This window comes from Heliangelus exortis, chromosome 8 (assembly GCF_036169615.1).
Source record: "Heliangelus exortis chromosome 8, bHelExo1.hap1, whole genome shotgun sequence".
Lineage (NCBI taxonomy): Eukaryota > Metazoa > Chordata > Aves > Apodiformes > Trochilidae > Heliangelus > Heliangelus exortis.
The window spans coordinates 2,211,165-2,233,950 of NC_092429.1; the positions used below are offsets into that span (position 1 = coordinate 2,211,165).

At 41.2% G+C, this 22,786-nt stretch overlaps 1 protein-coding gene across 1 annotated transcript; it reads right to left on the bottom strand.

Annotated features, from left to right (window-relative positions):
- Nucleotides 1–2,232: 2,232 nt before the first annotated feature.
- Nucleotides 2,233–22,535, bottom strand: ALG6 (ALG6 alpha-1,3-glucosyltransferase). The gene is given in 15 exon segments (XM_071749936.1): nucleotides 2,233–2,690; nucleotides 3,511–3,709; nucleotides 3,847–3,915; nucleotides 4,290–4,360; nucleotides 5,448–5,532; nucleotides 6,060–6,145; nucleotides 8,200–8,335; nucleotides 8,747–8,942; nucleotides 11,114–11,186; nucleotides 11,831–11,913; nucleotides 14,050–14,138; nucleotides 15,078–15,167; nucleotides 16,409–16,493; nucleotides 20,002–20,114; nucleotides 22,325–22,535. Coding segments are annotated over 14 exon segments (1,542 nt in total). The 5' UTR covers nucleotides 20,084–20,114; nucleotides 22,325–22,535; the 3' UTR covers nucleotides 2,233–2,492.
- Between the last annotated feature and the right edge of the window lie 251 nt (nucleotides 22,536–22,786).

Sequence of the window (22,786 nt, forward strand, 5' to 3'; positions counted from 1 at the left end):
AAATTTTTAGGGAAATACAGTTAGACACTAAGATTCTGCTGCAAAACTCCTCACACATGCCTCAGCTATTTGAGCAGTTACTGTTTCTTTGACCTCTCCGTGTACTTGGCGTTTGCCTTTCAGAAACAGCTGGGGCTGTTAAGAACCATTTCCAGTTCCACCCAAGGTGGATCGGATGGTTCTCACTTTATCACCCCTGGAGGCCATCTCAAGGACAAAGGAAAGGGATACACTCAACACTAATGTTTTTTTATGGGGGGAAGGAGCCCACCACCATCCCTGCATGAGCACCAGCACCCAGGCTAAGCAGGGTGCTGTTTCCCTCCCCCCTGCTTTCATAGAATCATAGAATGGGCTGGGTTGGAAGGGACCTCAGAGCTCATCAAGTCCAACCCTTGATCCACTCCCCCCGTGGTTCCCAGCCCATGGCACTGAGTGCCACATCCAGGCTCTTTTGAAATATCTCCAGGGATGGAGAATCCACCCCTTCCCTGGGCAGCCCATTCCAATGGCTGAGCACCCTCTCCAGAAAGAAATTCTTTCTCATGTCCAACCTAAACCTCCCCTGGCACAACTTGAGACCTCTTGTGCCCTCTTGTCTTGCTGAGAGTTGCCTGGGAAAAGAGCCCAACCCCCCCCTGGCTCCAACCTCCTTTCAGGGAGTTGGAGAGAGTGATGAGGTCTCCCCTGAGCCTCCTCTTCTCCAGCCTCAACACCCCCAGCTCCCTCAGCCTCTCCTCATAGGATCTGTGCTGGATCCCTTCACCAGCCCAGTTGCCTCCTTTGGACCTGCTCCAGCACCTCAATCTCCTTCCTGAGCTGAGGGGCCCAGAACTGGACACAGGACTCGAGCTGTGGCCTCCCCAGGGCTGAGCACAGGGGCTTTGCTGTCTCACACACTGTTTCCCTGGCAATAGATGGTCCTCAAGCTGCCTGGAGGTTTGGGTGTCTCTCCCCCAGCCCTGCTCGTGGGAAACATTGTGGTTTGTAGCTTTTGCAGCTTCTGGAGACAAAGATTCCCATTTATGCCTCCTGATCTGCAGCCATGCCACGTGGCCTACGCTCCTAGAAAGGCCATGCTGTGGGCAGAGCTCTGACATGGCACCAGGAGAGTCACACCCTCAGAAAAATTCTAAATACTTGTGAAATTATCGAAGTGTTGTTTTTACAATGAACTGCTACATGGTAGGTAAACTGCTGGGCAGTACTCACCCCAAGAACGTTACATGTGCTGCTCAAGCACAGCTTTTTTACTTTGCCTTAGCTGCCATGGGTGTAAAGTTGGCTGTGGTTACTTTTTCCACAACATTATAAAGCTGGAAGGGAAAAAAAAAAAAAAAAGGAATAAATACACTCAGCCTGCAGCCACTTTGCATAACTGCCACAGTTGGAAGTTCCCAGAACAGCTGATTCACACACTCCAGAGGGATGCTGCAGGGACAGCCCAGAATGTGCTAATGGCAGGGACAGTTTGGTATGTGAGAGAGCAGCCAGGGCAGGGGAGAAGCCCTTCAACAACGATGAGGGTTTTTGTTTTTTTTAAAAAAAAATATATAGTATCAGAGTAGAATGAAGAAAAGGGCTAGGCTGCCTCTTAATTACATGATACTACCACAAATGGCTTTAGGATTTATTTTCTCCCTCCATGCTTTGTTATGTAGGACTTATTATTCAGGACTTTGTTATTCAGGACTTATTCAATGTGTATTCTCTGAACTCACAGCCCTGTGCAGAGGGAGAAGCTGCAGAGCTGAGGGCAGTTTACACCTTCAAACAACTGTACAGTAAGGGATGGGGCTGACTGTGGTGTTTGGGGGTTTTTTTTGTTTGTTTTTTATTTCTGGCAAGCATAGCACCTGCCTTGAAACTGCACTGCAGCACCTCAGTTATTCTTTCAGTAGAACCAGGAGTTTCTGGCTTTTCAGTCGTGTTAGAAACAGTTGAGAGTCATAAAACTACAAGAGTGTTAAAAACAAATCATAGTGAAGGAAGAACTGTACTCCAACCCACTGCATCCTCAAGAACCTTCCCCTTTCCCATCCTCACAGCATCTGCTTTGCTGTCTCTATGGCTCGTGCTGTTCTTCAGCATTCTGAAATATTTGCACTGTGGAAAATTAGCACAGAATACAAAAGAAACCCAACCCAAAAAGCCTGTGGGTGAACTGCAGCTGCTGTGGAAGCAGTGTCTGGATGTGTTTTGCTAATTCAGCCAGTGTATTTCAGCATTAATTCCAAATTTGGTCCTTTATTAGGGATTTTAAGTTCACAAATGGTAAGAAAAAACACACTTCCAAAGGAAACACACCCAATCACATTTCCAAATGCTCTTCAACATATTTCTCCCTTAAAACAGGCTTCAATTATTTTGTGTTTAAGTTTGTATAATGTGATTCCTGCTTTTCATAGGGTTACAGCAATTGTATGACATCACACACAGCTTTACCTCCTGAAAATACTTCCACAGTTTAGTCCTTGATCTTCACGGGTCAATTAATTGATTTTCTTCTGACTTCTACTATTCTTTGAGTCCCAGAGCATAACAACATTAAAATACACCAAAAATAATAAAAAGTGTAAGCAAGAAATTATGGACACAGACACAGGGAACAGATCTGGAAACCTCTGGGGAGGAGAGACCGCAGCACTCAGGAGGGACAGGATGCCCATCAGGGTTATGGAAAGAAGAAACTGCAAGAAAAGGAACAATGTATCAGCTCATGGAGATTTAACACCTCAAAGGAGCCAGCTGTTTTGCTTTCATTACTCAGGTGTTGTGTATTCCTCAATCTATACCTAGATGACATGGCAGAAAAAAATTACAGCAGAGTTCAACAAGGAGATTGTGCAGCTTTCATAGAATCATAGAATGGGCTGGGTTGGAAGGGACCTCAGAGCTCATCAAGTCCAACCCTTGCTCCACTCCCCCCGTGGTTCCCAGCCCATGGCACTGAGTGCCACATCCAGGCTCTTTTGAAATATCTCCAGGGATGGAGAATCCACCACTTCCCTGGGCAGCCCATTCCAATGGCTGATCACCCTCTCCCTAAAGAAATTCTTTCTCATGTCCAACCTAAACCTGCCCTGGCACAACTTGAGACCTCTTGTGCCCTCTTGTCTTGCTGAGAGTTGCCTGGGAAAAGAGCCCAACCCCCCCCTGGCTCCAACCTCCTTTCAGGGAGTTGGAGAGAGTGATGAGGTCTCCCCTGAGCCTCCTCTTCTCCAGCCTCAACACCCCCAGCTCCCTCAGCCTCTCCTCACAGGATCTGTGCTGGATCCCTTCACCAGCCCAGTTGCCTCCTTTGGACCTGCTCCAGCACCTCAATCTCCTTCCTGAGCTGAGGGGCCCAGAACTGGACACAGGACTCGAGCTGTGGCCTCACCAGGGCTGAGTACAGGGGCTCCCTCTGTGGGGCTCCATCCCCAGTTGTGGGTGTAAAACTGCTTCATGCAAGTTCTTCAGTGCCATGAAGAGCTGCAAGTAAGAGTTACAGAAACTGAAATTGCTTACCAGACTCCTGACTATCTTGGGAAATGACTTAAACCAGGACATGTATCCCTTCAGGGAAAGGGAAAAGGGCTTCAGCTGCAGGTCTTCTGCTGAAGTCTTCTCCAAGATGGAGAAGGAGGCCAGGCAGGCTGAGAGGAAGGCCAGGCTTGTCACAGTGTAGGACAGCAGCAGGCTGTCCCTCAGCAGCAGAGGCAGCATGCTGTTCAAACAACCACCCAAGGAGAGTGCAGGTTCCCAGGTGTATTTAAAAAATTGTAAAAAAGAAGAAAGATATATTTTTAGTGGAACCGGGGGAGAACACGGGGTTACAATCACGTTACTCAGTGTGCAACTCACCTGAAAGTTGAGACAAGTAAAAACCACGTAGCCATAAAAGGGATTTCATTTATGATTAAGCAGACTGGTCTGGAACAAAAAGAGGAAAACGGGTAAGCACACACTGGTGTGAGAGTGCTCTGCCCCCTTTCCCAGGGATGCTGCAGTCCCATTCCCAGGGCAGCTCAAGATGAGTCCCTGCTACCACCTGAACCAGCCCCAGAGCCAGCCTGTCCCCAGGCAGGACAACACTGAGCCACATCACACCCCAGGAACACAGTCAGAACAGCAGAGTGAAGCAGGAGAAACCAGCATGGCTGTATTTGTGTTGTTTCATTTACAGGCATTGTGTTGAGTTTGTAAAATCAGATCAATCTGTGAGAAAGCAGCATGCAATAGCAAGGTGAGGGAAAGAAGATCAAAATAGGTCCACAGGAAAAAAAAAAAAAAAATCCTTTACTTACACTGACACCAGAAGGATAGATTTTTCATGGACTTGAAAGGAGAACAGGAAAAATGACAAGGCACAACTAACCTTAGGAAAGGAAATCAGAGAGATCTCAGTACCTGTGACTGCAATGCAAAGCAGTGTTTGAGCTTCTCTGCTGGCATCAACTTGACATCAATGCATGAGCTAAATGATCTTATTTTTGTAATTAACTGCTACATTTACTCCAGCACAATTTGCAAGTACACAGAGCTGCTGCTTCTGTAACCACCCAAACATACAAAAAAGGACATTGTTGGAAAGCTCACTCAGAATTATTAAAAAAAAAAATAAAAAATCTTCCTGTAAAGAGCCCCTGCTCTTGCTTACCTTTACCAACTACAGCTTCCCTACCAACCAACACAACAGTCACTGGCACAGTTCTGTCATGGTGACAACCACACCATTTTCTGACACCAAATTTTGCTCATCATAATCAACAACATCATACTTGTTTTGTTTTGTTTTTTCCCCAGGAACTAAAACCATGCTGTAAAACATAACCTCATTCTTAGAAAGGATGAATGTCAGTCTGGGGCAATGTGATAAATTCTCAGACACTACTCACATACATTAAAAATTGTAACTCCTGAAACCTCAGGACCAGCTCCATGTAGCTCTGATTTCAAGAAAAACTGATTTTTGCATGGAAGTTGTTGAGGTGCTTGAATTAAGTGATATAATATGACTAAGAAAAGGCAAACATTTGGTAAAATACTACCATTTTCTTTTCAAACCACTAATGAGCTTAAAACACCCATCTTGGGACTTTTTAATTGAATTTTGCAGCCAATGCAGTGAGAAAAACAAGCACTTTGGAAGCTAAACAAAAAGAGGAGAAATTCCAACTCAAAATGAGGCTTTAATGTCTACAGAATCTTCTAAAGACTCTTCAGAGGAAGACAATAAAAATACAGCATTAAATAAAGAAAATTGAGGCTAAGAAAAAAAAAAAGCCTGGATTTAAAAGATCTGCTGGACTCCCTGGACACATGATAGCAAAACCCTTTTGAAGCAGAAAGAACATTTAATGGTCCAAGCATTTCTTTACACACATTGCAGCCACTCTGAGTAGAAGTGCTGGTCACACAGGGCTGGATACAAAGCACAGAGCAATGAAAAGCATAACACTCACCAAAGCAAATTTAAATCCTCTGAGAGAAGGCTGGATGGTTAGTTTTATACAAGTAGGAAGCAGGCTCAGGAATGTTACAGCAAAACTAAGGAATTTTGTAAGAAAAACAGTTTTAATACATGAGTAACTACACCCGTGATATCACATATCCACTTTTGAAAACCATCTAAGTCAGGAATTCAGTTGGAATATTCCAAAAGTAAAAAAAGCACTCCAGGAGACTCAACCACAAGAGCAGAGCACTGGATTAAACCATCTCCATGAGCATTTCAGCCCCTCTAGATCTACACTTGAACTGTTCACTTATTCAATAAAAACAGGACTGTGAACTCAGACATCTAAGAGCACTAACAGAGGTAATTCTTTCAAGAGGAAAGCATTTTAACTCAGTAACAACCAAGGAGATGAAATGACTACAAAAACAAGCAGGAAATTTTTCAGTCCTTGATATTCTTGACTATGCTTGGGGAAACTCTTATCACTTGGAGAAAAGTACAGTACAGGAAAGAAAACATTTTTTCATTATTTTGAACACATCATAATTCTTTGACAAAGATTACTCAGTTTGAAAAAAAAAAAAAGCATATCTAGAACACTCCAAGTATGTCTTACCTGAGTTTTAACTGAGTCTGGGGTGATACCATATTCTTTATCTTTATAAGGACACTGAGACTGCACCAAATATTGGCTACTTTATCCTGGAAGGGGAAAAAAAGGGTATGTAGGGATAACTACATTCATTTAAACTTTAGATTTGTGACAATGGGGCTTGGGAGGTGGAGAACCATTGGGGTTTTACCATGACACTGCAAAAAGACACTTGCAGATATATGTCATGTTCTTAGACATCACTTAAATTATTCTGATCTTAAAGAATGGAACATTTCAAGACTTGATTAAAACAGGCTCTGAAATAATGGAGTTCTTCAGCACAGAAAACCATTTCTTAGCTCAGTTTGTGAGAATAAGGCTCTGAAACTCTCTGTCCCTGATCAAACCCTGGGATGTCTGAATCTTTTTCCCAATGTGAAGCCATTCTGTACACTGCCACATTTCCCCCCATACCTGAGTGCATTGAGCTGGGCTCACTGCTGCCTAGCAAGGACAGAGTTAACCTCAAATAAATCAAGAAGTCTAAAGACATTAGCAGTTGTGCTAGGATCACTTTCAAAATTAAATTTGTAACTACAGCCATCATGCTGCTGAAACTCATCCCCAAACAGCTGCTGGAATCACAGCTGTGTAGACATAACAGGGAGAAAGCCACCAACACCAACAACTGAGCCACCTTCCTCACGTGCTGCCCAGCAGGACAGAAAATGCCCCTCAGAGCTGCTGGGGATTAGGAGTGAGCAGAGGGTTTGGCAGCACCAGCAAACACACGGGATGCCCACTGCAGAGCCAAATCAATTTTACAGCCATCAGCATTTGTTCCTGCTGCTGGAAATGGGAACCAACTCAAAGAACCTGTCACAGGCACCCCCAGATAAATTTACTGCATGTTGCTTCCGTGGACAATTCCTCATTTTATCAAGATTAGCATCCAGCAAGTCACTCCCCTCATCAACTCAGAAAATATTTGGGCTGATAATAGCCTAAAATCTTTAAGATCTTGAGGACTCATTGGTTATTGTCATTTACAGATTGATTTTTAAACTTGGTAACAAATAAAAAGTGTGGTGACCAAAACTTTATTTATAAATTCCAGGTAATTCCAAAGGAATAGGCTCATAGTTTGGTTTTTTTTGATGGGGTTTTCTTTTGTGGAGAGGGTTGGGTTGTTTGTTTTGCTTTGTTTTCTTTTTTTTTTTTTTTTTTTAGTAACATATTTCTGTACCACTGCCTAAATAATGCTGCCTTTGGTAGATCAGCACTAATTTTTGAAGAAAAACATGCCACTCGTGGTACTATTTACATCTGAAGAAGATTAAAAGAAAACTTAAGATTAACCAAGCCATGTAGGTATTTGCTTAACCCCCTGTGACATCAAAATCTGAAAATTCAAAGTTTTATTTTATTGCTTAAACTTGAAGTTGAGAATCTGCTTTTTTAAAGGGTAATTTGAAGACACCTGCCCTAATTAAGCAAAACAACAACTCCTTGTGACACAGGAACATCAGTTCCTTTTGTTCACCACTGGCACTCCAGTGCCCTTAGCACTAGGTACACAAGTAATTACTTTACTGGCTTAAGGCTGAAGCACTCAGCACCTTGTGGCATGCAAATGTTGGTAGCCTGAGGGAATGCAAAAGCAGAACTAGCCTAAAGCATTTGGAAAATATTGTGGAACCTTGCACTAAAAATATAAGGTGGGTCAAAAATTAATTCCTATAGGCTGCACCCAAACCATTATTTTAAATATTATTTCTTTAAAATAATGAATCCTGTTGGAATTAGCTGAGCAGAGCCCAAGTCAGAGAGTGAAGCTGTTAACTTTTAAGGTTACATCTTCTGACACTGTCAATTACTGTGGAATCTATTTCAGTGGAAAAATGTATGGATTGGAGTATGGTTTGATGATGGGATAAGTGTTGTCTACTCGTATAATATCCTGGAAGATGCCAGCTGAGCTGGGGTTAAATACTGGATTAAATAACTGGCAAGAAAGGAGTGCTGAAGAAGCCATCTCAAATTACTGGTTCTGTGGTGTGTCTCCCACATGAAATCCCTAAAGGTCACGATGAAGGTTTCCCAAGGGATCTAAGAATACAGAACATTGACAGCAGGGTGGGGGAGAAGAAAACATGCATGCCTCAAACAAGCCTCTCTCAATGGGAAAGAGTCTTCTGAGTACTTGCATCATTTGTTCCATGTCAGTACAGAAGGGGAGCCAGCAGACAGCAAAGGAAGCCACCACTGTCCCTGCTAGCTTGGTTAACAACACTAATCTGCAATTAAAAGAGAGAAAAGGTAAATCCAAAACCAAACTAGAAATCTTTATAGCATAAAGTTTTTTTTTTAAGAGAACTGAAGGTAACAAAGGCAGCACAGAAGTTTGTCATCCCCCCATTATTGCCAACAACTTCAAGAGAACCATGGAGCTGTCAATCCAATCTTTGCCTTCTGCAAATTTAATTTAACTTACAGAATGAAGGGTGCTAAGAAAGGACAGATATTTTTGCTATTTGTTCAGTGGAAATCCTTCACTGCAGAGCTCACATTAGTTTGCAGGAGAGGAACACATAACAGCACCAGTATCTTCCACTAGAAATTAATTCAGAAATGCCCAGGTGCTCATGAGGAGGATCCCATTCTCAATGCCATTCTTATTTTCCTAAGAGGAAACAAAAGTCACTTACCCCTTGCCTTTCAGCCCTTTCTTGAAGCATTTTCCAAGCAAATAGCAAAAGAAGGGCAGAGAGTGGTAGAGTTCCATTTGCTTATAATTTAAGGCCAAGCAAAATGCCACTGACCCCAGAAGGTCCCAGTCATAAGACAAAAAAAGCACCCCCCACAAGGCAAGGCCGAGGCTCACTGAGTTGTATATGGTTTTTTCTGTCAAGGACAAGACAGACATCTTGGGGCTGGAAGTCAGCAATGAATGCCCTGAGGGACAAGTGTAGAACAGCATGCAAGTTCAGTTTTTAAAACACATTGCCAGCTGTGGCCGTGCTGTTCAGACAGGAATAATTTTACTTCTATTCCAAGTGCAGTTTTTAGGTTTCCAAGGCTTGATTCAAAGCTTAGGCAGGCAAAAATGAGGACAAACTGTGTGTGTCTGGGTGTTAATTATACATGTCATGTGTGTTTCAGTCAACCAAGCTTTTTGTGACAGTGACACTGCTTGCTAAGAGCATCAGGGTAAATATTTTGTTCTTGGTATTTGCATGATTAAGGATAAAGCTTTCAAGAGTCTCTCCTCCCAGCTCCCAAAAGATACTTACAGAGTACTTCAATATGTCAGTATTTTAATGAAATATTATTTAGATCAAGGACTCCTGAGGCTTTTGTGATTAAATTATGCTCACAATGCACCCTCATCCATGACCAGTTCCCTCAGCTGCTAACAGAGTACAATCATCAACAGTTACTAAAACCAGTGTTTCTTCCTTACAACTTTGAGAATAGGTTCCAAAGCTCAGCAGAGTTTGAAGAGACTTAACTACACTCACTATCAAATCTCAAATATTAGCTTCACCTTTCCCTGTTACTTTTCCACCACGACAGAAGCCAAGTGAGATATAGTTGTATTGTCAGAAATTTCACAATATTTTGTTTTCTCTTTGGCAATATAAATAAGTGTGATAACACACTCAGATTGCCTGTGCATTTCCTATTCCAAACCACCACATGGATCTGAAATCTCATCAACAAAACCCAGAGGCTATGATCCTGCAGAGATCTGCAGCTGAGTTGGATCTATTGACACCTGGGGAGCTGGTCACAGCCAGGGAAGTTACTCACACCAGAGTCACAGGGCTGGAAGCAGCCACAGGAGACTCTGCAGAACATCTGGCTGCTTCAGCACTGCCTGCTGCACCTGGGCCATTCCTGACACCAGCTTTCCTGAACCTTTTCTTAAAGCTCTTGCTGCAGATTCCACAATATCCACAATCTATTCCAGTATTTCACAAGACTCTTTTCTATAAGCTTTAAAAAAAAAAAATAAATCATGCTGTGGTAAGCTAGGGCCATTACTTTTTGCTCTACCCAACATGCAGAAGAGATGATCTTCCCCTTTCTGCATCTTTCACAGATGAGAAAACTGTAGCCCTGCACTGCCTTCTGACCATCAGCTTCCCTCACCCAAGATGAATTGCATTCATTCCCATCCCCATTCTTGCAAGTGATGTCTCCAGATGATCTACATCTTTAAAGAGTCAGGCCAGAAATAGAACATCAGACCTGCCAAACTCTAACTCAAATAATTCAATAGCATTATGAATTTCTTTCCTTCAAAATCTGCTTCCTGAGATACATTATCTTCCAGGCTCACCATGGGAGAAAAACCACAAACTAGTAAACTATTTGATTGCCAAAGCCTGATTTAGTAGGAGGTGCTGAGGTGCAGTGTCTCCTTGGAACATTTCAATGTCTACATTTATCACCACTCTGGCTGGATGGCACTGAGCAGCACTGGGGTAGTCAACTGACAGCACCTGGTTGCTGATGTGCAAAACAAGTCTAAAACCAGAAATCCTATTAAAAACAGACCCACCTGGGAAGGTGTCTGCCACCAGCACTGACTGGTTAGCTCTGAGGGCCTCACCTGTGTCAGCTGCCTAGCATGTAACTGGGGAGGTACTGACTGAAGTGAATCCAGCCACAGGTATTTTGTAAAGACAGAACAGCACATTTTATAGACCTGATCATTTTGCACAACTGCACTTGACACACTCCTCTGCCACCTCCAGAAGATCTAAGGTGATTCCCTCTCCAAACACAAATCACAGGAGCACAAGCCATGATTCTCCTCACTGTCACAGCCCCATCTGCAATAAAGTGACTGATAGAAATATGAGCATGAGGCACAGCAAGAACACTGTTCAACTTTGGATTGATTTGTCCCAATCTCAACTATTTCTCCCCAAGTCATTCCAGCCTCACATTGTTCTTTAACACCTCTGCTTTGGGGCAAGCAGAAGCCCCTCAGATACCTTTGACCTCTGCCCAACTAAAGGCAAGTACTGAAAAACTGTAAATGGGAACTCATTTCACTGCAGAACAAGGATACTGGAAGTGCCCGTGGTCAATGAGAATGAGGCCTGGGTAAAGCAGGATGCAGAGAGCACTGGAAACCTGGAAAGGATATAAAAAAGAGGGGAAAATAATTATTTCTAAGTTAGATATTAGACAGAAGAACTTTTAATTACTTCTCCAGCATAAAATTTTGCCCCACCACGGTGCATCCTGGATGGAGCAATCTTCTGGCAGCAGTATTTTGAGGAATAAAAAAGGGCAGACTTTCCATAAATAAGAAAATATTGGATGGAGACCAGCCTGCCCCCTGCCAACCAGCTGAAACACCACCCATGCCCACCTTAAACCTTGGAAGCACCCCAAAAACCAGACTTATTATTCCAAAATGTATTGCTTCTACCATGAGGAGTGTGCAAGACAAAGCAGTTCCCATGGCACAGCTCAAATCTTGGGGTTTACTACCCAAGTACTAAATTCAGAGGAAAACAGAACTCAGGAGTTCACAGCCACTAAACTTCAGAGCATCTTGTTATTGAAAGCATTAAAATAATTGCAGTAAAATAAGTTAATAGCTTTTTTAACTGAAAAGCCTTTAATGTGAGAGATACAGACTGTCATCAGTTTTATATCAATTGAGTCCAATGGTCTATATTTTAATTAACCCTCACTGTTACATTTCTACCCTGTTTTAACAGTACATTTTCTTTGTTTTTTTTTAATTTACACACACACCAGATACTTGCCTTCTTTTTAGTAGATGTTTCCTTCAAGGAAAAACAATATATAATAACAGCAGGAATGTACACCAGCAAATCAGCAACAAACACTGAAAAAAATCAAGATTAACTTTGCATTAGAATCCTCCCACATATCTCACCTTAAAACTACTCTAATTCTGTATTTTCATCTGGGTTGTGACTCGTTGGCTCTGCTCACAGTTTTAACTTCTTGGTGCTCCACATCTTGGTTGTATTTGGTGTAAAAAAATGCTGATAATAACTGACAATAACAACTACACAGAGTTGGAGTGAGACTGGTTTATTATCTTCTGAATGTGGGTGGGGTTTGCAGCTGTATCCTCACTGAAAAGTTCACTTCAGTCATTCAATTCAACTGAAGTTCAAAAGCCCTGAATTTCAACTCAATATGCTACCCTATTGTCTTATTTTTGTTTTCCAGGATGTTTAATTGGTTTAAAGGCACTAAAGTTAAATTTTTTTCCAATTTTTTTTTTTAAGAAGACGAGGAAAAAGTATAAGCAAATGGACATAAAAAACCCAGAAAGTCCTTTATTAGAATAAACTGGGTAGTTCCAACTTCAAAGGACAAGAAGCAATAGGTCTCCAGAATTTGATCTTGTTAATGTTTCTAATGCTCCAATTTCTGCTGTCCAAAAGCTGCTGCTTCCACACGTTCAGCTGTTTTGGCTCCTGGCACAGCCTCAGTCAGGAAGGGAGCACACTCTAGTTCCTCACATGCCAAAAGGAGAGAAGGCATTCTGAATTCTCAACAGCAACCATCTCTGCCTGGATGCAGTCAAGTGGTTTGATGGAACAGAGAGTCTGAAGGCACAAATAATGAAGAAACTCTTGATTCTAACAGTCTCCAGTGTTTCTGTGTGAGTTAATAGCCACGTGGATAAATAAGATGGATAAAACTAGTTACTTGGTTTGATTCTCTGCCTACAGCAGCACATGCAAGAGGGTCAACAGGAAAACAGAACCAGCAGGTCCACCTGCCTACAGTTATCTCAACTCCTGCTTAAACCACCAGATGAATCCTTGAGTGTTATCTTAAGGGCCTGGGGAAAATCTCAGATTATTTCTATAAACTTTACAGAAAAATTATATCAAGGGGGAAAATACACCTAAGTCACAATTAAACAAATACAACCCAAGGTGTTACCAAAACAAAACAAAGGTGAAATGCCAACAGCTGACACTGACCCTTCAGGATTATTTTAGTGCACTCTTCTAATGGGTGTTGTTCAAAAGTGTTTATCAGCTCTTCAAGATCCATCAGTAGCTTGTCAAGTGAGTTGATTTCAAAATTAATAAAGACCATTTCAAGGGTAATTAAGTTCTAGTGATTTGTTTTTTTCAATCAATTACTGGAGACCAGACTCAGAGGTCTGTGAAGTAGAGAAAAGCTATTCATGAGGAAAAAATTCTGCTCTTGCAATTAGAAAGCATTTTGTAGAACTCTACTGCTACAGAAAGCAGAAGCATTTAAAATGAAAGAAAACAGAATATGGCATCTGCTATTGCTTGGAGCAAGAGCTCACTGGCCACATTGGTTGTGGCCCTACTGATAGAACTACTGAATTAAACTATCTACAATTTTTTTTCCACACTTGTTTTATCCTTTTCTTTGGAGAGGAAGTTCAAACTAAACAAATGGTAAGAGGAGTAACGGCAGGAAAATGATATTTAGGATAAAAGTGGTAAAATAAATTTTTACTTTTTTGTTAACAGAAGCTTCCCTCTACAAAGCAGTAATATTTGAGTGCAAAGTGACATTTTTAAAATAACAAACATCTTCCCCTTTCAAGTAAAGTGTAACAGCTCATAATTAAGATCCCTGAAACCTTTTGAGGCTGCAGCCGAGTAAAGTCAACAGCCCCTCTACATGCAAAATAATTTTGTGATAAACAAGCTAAGCTGCAAATGAAAAACTAAACTATGAGAATGGAAGGGAAAACAACAAAACTGTTTACAAAATTTAAGAATGGGTCTGTGCTACCGAAAAAGAAAAAAAAAAAAAAAAAAAAAAGGTGGTTTTGTTTTAGAGTTTTTACTGAACCAATTTGGGTGAAGAGCTGAAGAGAAAAGAACTGAGGAGCCTGAGCCACCCAAGCCAAAGAACTCAGCATAAAATGGGGAAGCTTTATAATATTAAACATGGTAAATGAGCAAGCCAGACAAATCTGTACCATCATGCTAAGGTAATATAATTTCCCTACCTGTTGTACGCATGAATAACTTATGTGGCTGACTCTCATAGCCCCGAGATGTGTGCAGAGCAACCCAATCAGGATTTATTAACTTTGCACTGCAAAACAAAGTACAGACACATCAAAATGTAGACAGTTCTCATTTCCCTTTGCACTCTTTGCAGCAATAAAAGGTGACGTGCACAGGAGCATATTCCAAGAATTAAGATGAATGAGAAGAAATGTTTCAGAGAGCAATAAGTGATCAATGGGAGATTTTCCTCACCTCTGGATCAGTTTACAGGATAGACTTGAGCTGCTGTTTCACAATTTAAACAAGCAAACAAACAAAAAAATCTTTGGAAACAGTAAAAATGGAATACACTGTTTATTAGGACAAGATAAGCACCTTCAGTCTTGTTCCACTGACTTTTAAAAAAACAATTGTAAATACCTTTCATACTTAAGTATTAAATATAAACCATTTACAGTTCACATAGATGCCCCACATAGCTGTGCCTGTGCACTTTAACCTACATTCTTATTCCATAAGTCCCATTCCAACAGCAGTAAAGCCCTTGTGGAAAAAGTATTTCAATAACAGAAAACTATTTACATGATATCCAGACATCAAATGTCACTGGAGCTCTCAAGACAAGTGAGGTTTCCCATGAGATGCACCCTATCCCTACAGCACTTCCCTCTCTGCATCACTGATCCCATAGCAGGTCATATGGAAAGGGAAAAAACAAAATCCTATCAAAATCTGCTAAAATTTAAGGGCCTGGCAAAAGGAAGACAGTGACTGACTCTTCAGTCCCCCTTGCAATAGTTACATGACAAAAAAATAGCATTTTGTTTTAAGAAACAGTGTTTTACTCATAAAACCTACTTCCCTAGTTCTGAAGTAGCAAACTACTTTCCCTGGGTGTTTCAGGTGGTAGTTTCTCTCCTCAGGAGGGAAAGGGGAAAAAAAAAAAAAAAAGAGAAACTAAAAGAGAAGGAGGTCAAATTGGTGTCTGTATTCTCCACAGAAGTATTTAAAATAATAAACTTACATGTAAGCACACAAAAAACTGTGATAGGCAGTCAGAGGTGGATAATCAAGGCCCCAGTACAGCAAATTGTTATCACTGGTATTGAAGTACCTAAAAAAAAAAAAAAGAACCCAAAAGCCTTGAGGAAGACCATATTTTCAAGGAGCTATTTTCCCAGCCCAAGGAAAAAACTGAATACTAACCCAAATGTTTTTATCAACATAATCAAATTTAACTTCTTTAAGGTTCTTAAACTTCTGAAAGTATCAGCTTTATTTTACTTTACACAAAACAATATCAAGCAACAAAAAAGAAAAAGCAAAAGTGGCTCTGAATATGCTCACCTGTGTTTGCAAAACAGATTTTTAAAAAGCTGCTCAAATTTACTGAGCTGAAGACGGGGAAAAAATTGATGTGAACAGAATTTGACAAAAATCCAGACACTACAATAAATGCTGCACAAAAATATTTGTAGATATCTACTGTAGCTCTAGATGTGTCAATGTGGCAGGCTTTGCACCTCACCTCCACCTACAAATCAAGCCTGTATTTCTCATGCACATCAATTATTCCAGAAGACAGCAGTCAATTTGCCAAAAAGGAAAAATCCAGTGCAGTTAAAAGGAAATTTCAAAAAAGAAATGTAGTTCACTAGTGATTTGTCCTTATATTGATGCAAGATTCCTTTTTTCCTGGACTTGGAAATGTTTAATATGTGACACTGACTTCTGAATAGTTAAATTTTACCTGCTAGTGTTTCAAATTCCAGCCAGCCAGCTTTTTAAATCTGTATTAAGAGCATGGCTGAGAACAATTAACTTGCAGGTGTAAAAAAAGCCTCTCCATTTACTGGCATGCCCCTGGCTCTTCCCTGAGGGGAGATGAGCAGAGCTGCTATTGGTTTTGTCAGTGCTGACCATCAGGAGAGGTTTTGTGCACTGAAAAAACTGGAACTCAGGAAGCTGAACTGATTTAGGTTTTTTCTAGAGCAGGTGAATAAGCTTCTCTGTGATCCTTCACATAAGCTGACTAAAAAAATAGTTTCTTGACCATGCCAGTCAATCCAAATCAAAGCTGAAGCTTCACAAAAGAGAGAGAGCTACCAGGCTGAGTATTTTATTACAGGAGCTCACAGGTAGCAAGTCAAAGCTCCAAATTTTGCCTTTTTTGCTTTTTTTGGAAAGAACATGGTACTTCTGTTTAAGAACAGGGTGATGTTATATTACCACAAAAGGGTTTTAGAATAGTTCAGAGAACAGCAGAAGATCTTAAAAGTATATTAAAGTAAAGATACAAACTACTCTCACTATATTTACCCCCTTTGTAACCTGGAGTACAGCAGCACTACATACCACTGCCTGATGGGTAAATTGTAAGTAACTTCTTGCCAGTGTCTCTGAGCTTCATAGTCTCCATACATAGGGGGTTTTCCTGCACCTAAAAAGAAATGACAGAGTATTTAGCAATTTATTTTGGATTGCTTTATCTCCAGACATGTATTTGCATATTACTAAGATATTACTAATTTTATTCTTTATCCCTCTGTCAGACTTGAGAGCAAAATAGGGACCTCATCTGCTCTGCAGTCTAAAAGGGGGGAAGAAAAAAGTTACATGTTCTTTTTGGCTTTCTGGATATTTCTGCAATAAGCATTTATCAAGATATTCCACAGTGAAGAATTGCTTCCTCATCTGACAAAAAAAAAAAAAAAAATCATTTCCAAGTGCAGATGAAAAATGTGGCACTTTCTCTGCGATGAGAAAATGTACATAACAGAGCTCTTGTACTGACTCTGAGTGAGCCACTTGGCTTTTTTAGTACATAACATTTTCACTTCTGTTTCAGCCATGTCATGGTGCTTTGCTGCTAAAAGTAACAACCAGCCTTTTTTTTTTAATTTACTTAGAACTAGGACCTGCTCAAAGTCCCCCAGTTCTCTCCTTTTCCTCTCTTGCCTGCTCTGTCACACTAGCAGAGTGAACACTGCCTCTGTTCCTTGCCTATATATTCTTCCTAATAAAGAGATGAACCATTTACTACAGCAGGTCATCACTACACAAAATATTTTTTAGAAAAAAAAATTAAAAATCTTATAATCTACAAAGCTTCCTAAAGAATAACTGCTCCATCTTGTTGTGAGAGAGGAATTCTCTCTCACAGATTTTCCAGCTGAATGACTGCTAGGCAGCAGTTCTGCAAACTGCTAAAGGACACTTTTCACACATACATGTGTAAATCCCTCAAGAAACAAAGATTTATTTTTATTTCACAGAAAAAAAGCACTTTATTAATGTAAGTACTTCAGGTATCTACTCATAAACAATTCCCTCGATGTAAGCTTAACTCTGACAGTGGCAGCTCACTAAAAATATTTACCACTGAGTTTATTTAATTATATTAACCCATGCTTATTGAGAACAGAAACTCCACTGACAGTACTTCCAGCAAAATATTGGCACCAGTCAGACAGAAACTTGGAAGGTTCTTTGTAAGACAGGAAAGCTATCTATATATTTTTTTTTATTTTTTTTTTTTTACATTACTTGTGTTTGTGGGAGTCACACAAGCTCAAATATTTATTCCTGATTAGTGAAAAGATTATGACTGCTAATTTATTCCTGTGTAGGAGTAGAAAGAGTAGATCATCTCTGCTACACAACACATTCAACTCCAAGTTTCCCAAATAAGTGAGGTCACTGGGAATAGGAGTTTTATCAGTGTCTATTCTGTAGCTATTAATCAAGTGGAACAAAGAACCTGCCATAGGATTACTGAAATACAAAAACAGGTGTTATCCAAATTGTAGAGCAAGTGTGTGTGTCTTTGTGTGTACATAAAAATACACAAACACACAGATTTTATTCTGGAAAAAAAAAAAAAAAAAAAAAAAAAAAAAAAAAAAAAAAAAAAAAAAAAAAAAAAGAGAGAGAGAGAAAAAGAAATTAATTGGCTTGAGAATGACCAAGAGATCTTAATCCAAAGGTTTGATTGCTAAAAGTCAAATACAAAGACTGACCACACATCAGTTTGTTTGTGAATGCACATTTGCATATTATCTTCCCTCTACCAAAAGCATCAAGTATACAGCCAAAAAGAATTCAGGATTAATAAAAATGGAGTATCTTAAATTAAAAGGGTTTAGAGTGGTTTTATTGGGCTTTATTGTTACTTGGGAATAGCCATGTTTAGGGGTCTGGAGCTGCCTTTCAACACAGGTATTTGGCTTCTACTCATTTAGCAGGAGCTTGGCAATGCATTAACAAAATTATGCATCTCTGAAGCCAAAGTTTCCTGAACAGTTCTCCAAGACCACTAATCTGAGGTTCCTGTAAATACCAGCCTGCTTTCTCCCCGTTCCAGAGGCAAATCCAAAAGCATGTTAGACAGCAAACCACAACAGAATGCAAACAATAGTGACCCCACACCACAGAGAGGGCAGAATTAACCTCCTTGTTCCACGTGTGGCTTCAGAGTGTACAAATCAGCATTTCTGCCAGGGGCTGCTGCAGAGAATGATGCCTACTGCTAATCCTCTGCTCATTTTTCTTGCACTGAGCAGCAGTGAAAGAGCTAACAAGAAAGACCAAGTCAGTTTAAACATTACCCTGCCCATTTTTTTTTTCTCCTCCTGTGTTACAGGTTTATTATGTCTGAAGGAAGTCAAAGAGACAAAATAAAAAATTTCAGTGTGCTTATGCATTTGGCAGCTCTTTCTAGCATTCAGGTTTGTCTTTTTTTCAGCCAGCCAATTCTCCAAGTTAAGCAAATGCTTTAACAGTTTGCTGGACTGGATCAGACTCAGCTTTTCCTATTCCAAAAGAAGCTGCAAGATCATTGCGTAGGAAACAGGATTTTTTTTTAATTATATTTTAGTTGAGGCATTATTTAAGCCTCTCAGAATCTTGACTGGTTTCAAATTAAACCAACTTTAAAACATCCAGGTAGCAATGTAATTGTAAACACTTGCAGTGCAACAGAAATTTAGTATTGTGTGGTACAAGACAAGGCATTTGGTTTTCTGCCTATAGATGGGTAAAAGAAAACCTCCATTACCCACAGAAAAAGTCTCTTACTGGCATTTTCAGAAAGCAAATTGCAAATAAAACAGCTGTGTGAGAGGGCACACATGCAACTTATCTTCAAGGAGATGAAAGCCACCAGTTTAAAACCACTAGAATACTTCCCAACAGACTCAGCAGCTCAGGGGACAAGGATCCCAGGTGCCTTGATGGAAAATCAGAATTTTACAGAGCTTGTGATTCTTTTAGCTCAAGGGGACTGAAAGTAAGCTTTGTTTTTTAAAAAAATAAGCTGTGCAAGCTTCTGTGAAGTGTGGGGATGGCATTGGGAGGTTTGGGGAAAAAAATTTGCTAGTTCTTTGGAAGCATTATGAGATGGGGAGGAGAAAAACTCATCTATTAAAAGAATATAGCTCTAGTTGATGCAGTAAACAATCTTCAGGAGCTATAGCTATAAGACAGAGCATAATCACTCACTCCACATCACCCTTACACCATCTTCATTATCACCACTACACTTTTATCCAAATATAAATTAAGGCTGTACCTTGTTCTACAGCTTAAAGAACAAGATTAAACAAATGGACTGCAAGAATACTCAGCAACTACTGAAACAAAGGTATAGAGGTGAACAGCCAGGCTACAACTAAAATTTTACTGACCATCACCATCAAAAAAAGCAAAAAAACCCCAAAACAAAACAAATTGTGGTTGGTTTTTTTCAGGGCTTTGTCCCAAGCAGCTATGATGTTAATCACTGCACACTTCAGAAAAACAAGGTATTATACGAACCTTAAGGAAATGCACTACAATACAAAAATATCTGAAATAATACAATTCCTAGCTCTGATTTAGCATGCAAATTTAGCACAAACTCCCTAATTCCCCTTCATGTGGCCATTTCACAGCCTGTGAGCACAGATTACCTGAGTAAGAACCAAGTGACACAGTCCAGCGTACAGTGAGTGCCAGCAGAACAGTAATTGCCATTAAGCTCCACTTCTCCATAGCTGCTCTTTATAACAAGCCAAAAAGGTACCTGGGAAAAAAAAAATAACACCACAAACTTTGCTACAATACTGTGTTCTGTTCCTTAGGCATTTAATGGCACCACTGATAGTCCTGGTTTTCTTCCCAGCCTGAAGCATTCTGTTCCTATCCTGTCTCTGTAAACTGCAACGGGGAGGGAGGGGTTTTCACTGCTGGAGAATTTCTGACCATGAAGGCAAATGCTGCCCAGAAGCAGTTTCTCCTGTTTCTTGAAAGCTGAAAAGGCATCTGATAAAATGTATAAAACCTTCATACTTAAGCACCACCTTCATAAACTCCCCATAATTTGATATGCAAACATGTAGCATGTTTTTACCAGTGTATGACCAGAGAAGATTCTACAAGAGACAGTGGACAAGATGGGAGAAGTAAGTCAAAATATATTAAGTTGGTTACATAGTTCACACACTAAAATTAACCACAGAAAAGAAAAAAATCTTCAAAGAAGTCTAAGAAAATCTCCATAGTAATAATTTGCTAGGAAAAAAAAATACTGTCATCATGCATATGGTTTTAAAAAGTGAGTAAATGTCCCAGAAGTAAGGTAATGCCACTTATTTTCTTGATTAAAACCAAACCAAATTATGCTAAATGCAGATCTGGTATAGGCTTTTCTGTTGGTTTAAATATATTTTTAAAATATTTAAAAGTTAACTATGTACTTGGCAGGTCTTATGCTGGACCTGCAGGCACTACAGAAGCACAGAACACAAAATAAACTCCACATCCTCTGTGCTGGTTCCACAGGAACACAGTCACGAGCCCGTACATAAGAGAAAAATTCAGTGTGCACTGTCAGCCTAGGAAAGCAAACATCTGGCATTAACAATTAAAAAAAAGGCAAAAGAAAAAAGAAGCAACCAAAAAAGCCAGAAAACATTTCACACAGCAGCAATGAACTGCTTTTCTAGTAACAGACAAGCAAAATCTATGGCATGTTTTAGTGATTCTGCTGAAATTAAATCCGTATTTATTTTCTGTTCAGAGAAAGTAAAGCACCAACAACGAAGGAAAAAGTTACTTTAACACTATAAATCTGTGACAGCAGTAGATCACCATCTATAGGTAGAAAAGTGAACACTGATATTTGCATGTTCAAGACTACACCTGTGACTGAAACACTGATGGGCACATTTATCTAAATAAATAATGAGGTTGACCCTGCAGATCATTTAACCCTAAATGAACTCTCATGCTTCCTAAACGTGGGACCAATACCCAAGTCCTGTATGGCTTCCAAAATCAAGCACCATAAGCCTGGGCCTTCCATTGTATCTGCCCTTCCTTTCTATCCCCAGGCAGAATAATTACTGATTAATTATACCTTCTTAATTCCTACATAATGCCAGTTTCACCTACAGATGCCCCCCCCATCCCTGTTCCTCTGAGTTCTGCCATCCCTTACACATTTGGATTCTGTCATTTTATGGGGTATTGAGTTACTCTGCTTTTTCCTCTCAAAAGTGGCTCTTAGAATTCCTTCCAACTTCTTTTTCATCTGTTAAAATTATTCCACACCTCCTGAAACAGCATTCATGCTTTTAACAGATTCTAAAGCACAAATCCCTCATTTTTTGCTATCCCATTGGTAACAATGATAACCAAGTAAGACTTTTCAGGAGATGGTTAAGCTGGTTTGGTCAGTCTGAAGGTTTTTACCTTCTGCCTCTGGGTGAGCAAGGGTCTCTCTGAAGTGAGAGGTCCCTATAGGCATAAGGTGACCACCACAGCTCCAGAAAACCCCTCTCCTTCCATGCTGCCTACTATGAATTTTCAGATAAACAGCACCGACACAAGCCACCCACTCCCTGCCAAAGGGAACCTCACAGAACTGCCACAGATGCCCCACCCTCGGTACAACCCATTTTTCTGAGAGAAGTCAGCACACAGCTCAGCAGCAGCCTTTCCTTCCTCAGAAATGCACACACTGAAGGTAGAATTTGGTTTGTTGAAGCAACACCAGCTCCACCAGCCCGAAGAGGTGTTTATCCCTCAAAGCTCCTCATCCCACCACCCTCTCTCCCCACGGAGGCTGCTGAGAGACCTGGGCCCTCACCGCTAAACCCACCCCAGCCGCCTTCCCGCTTTCCCTCAGCGCGTTTCGGGACATTCCTCCCCTCAGCACCGCCCTTCCAAACCCCCAAACCCCAGGGGGAGAGCGGGAGGGTGGGAAGAGGAGGGAGAAAAGGCGCAGCACACCCGCCCGGAGCGCTACCACCGCCGAGATCACCTCGGGGGCAGGACAGCGGGAGCAGCGGATCCTCCGGGCCCTGAGGAGGCACCGAGAAGACACCGAGGAGGTCCCTGAGGAAGCCCTGAGGCGGGAAGCGGCGTTTTCCCGGAGCCCTGTGAGGGAGCGGAGCGCGCGCCCCTTCCCGCCGCTGCCACGCGCCGGCTTCCGCCTCCGGAGCGGCTCCCGGTGCAGCGCATGCGCGGGAGAGGAGGAGGCGCGGAACGGCGTTCGGAGGGGGGGGCGGAATCCGCGGTGATGTCCGCGGCTGCGCAGCTCTGCCCGCGGCCCCCTTGGTCTCCGGGGTGACCCCTTGAGGGTCCCGGTGGGGAAGGTTGAGGGCAGCGGCTCCTGCTCCACCGGGAGCCCCGAGATTCAGCGTTCCCTCAGGAGGAGCGGGCGCTGGGGAGGCCGCGGCTGAGCCTGCACCG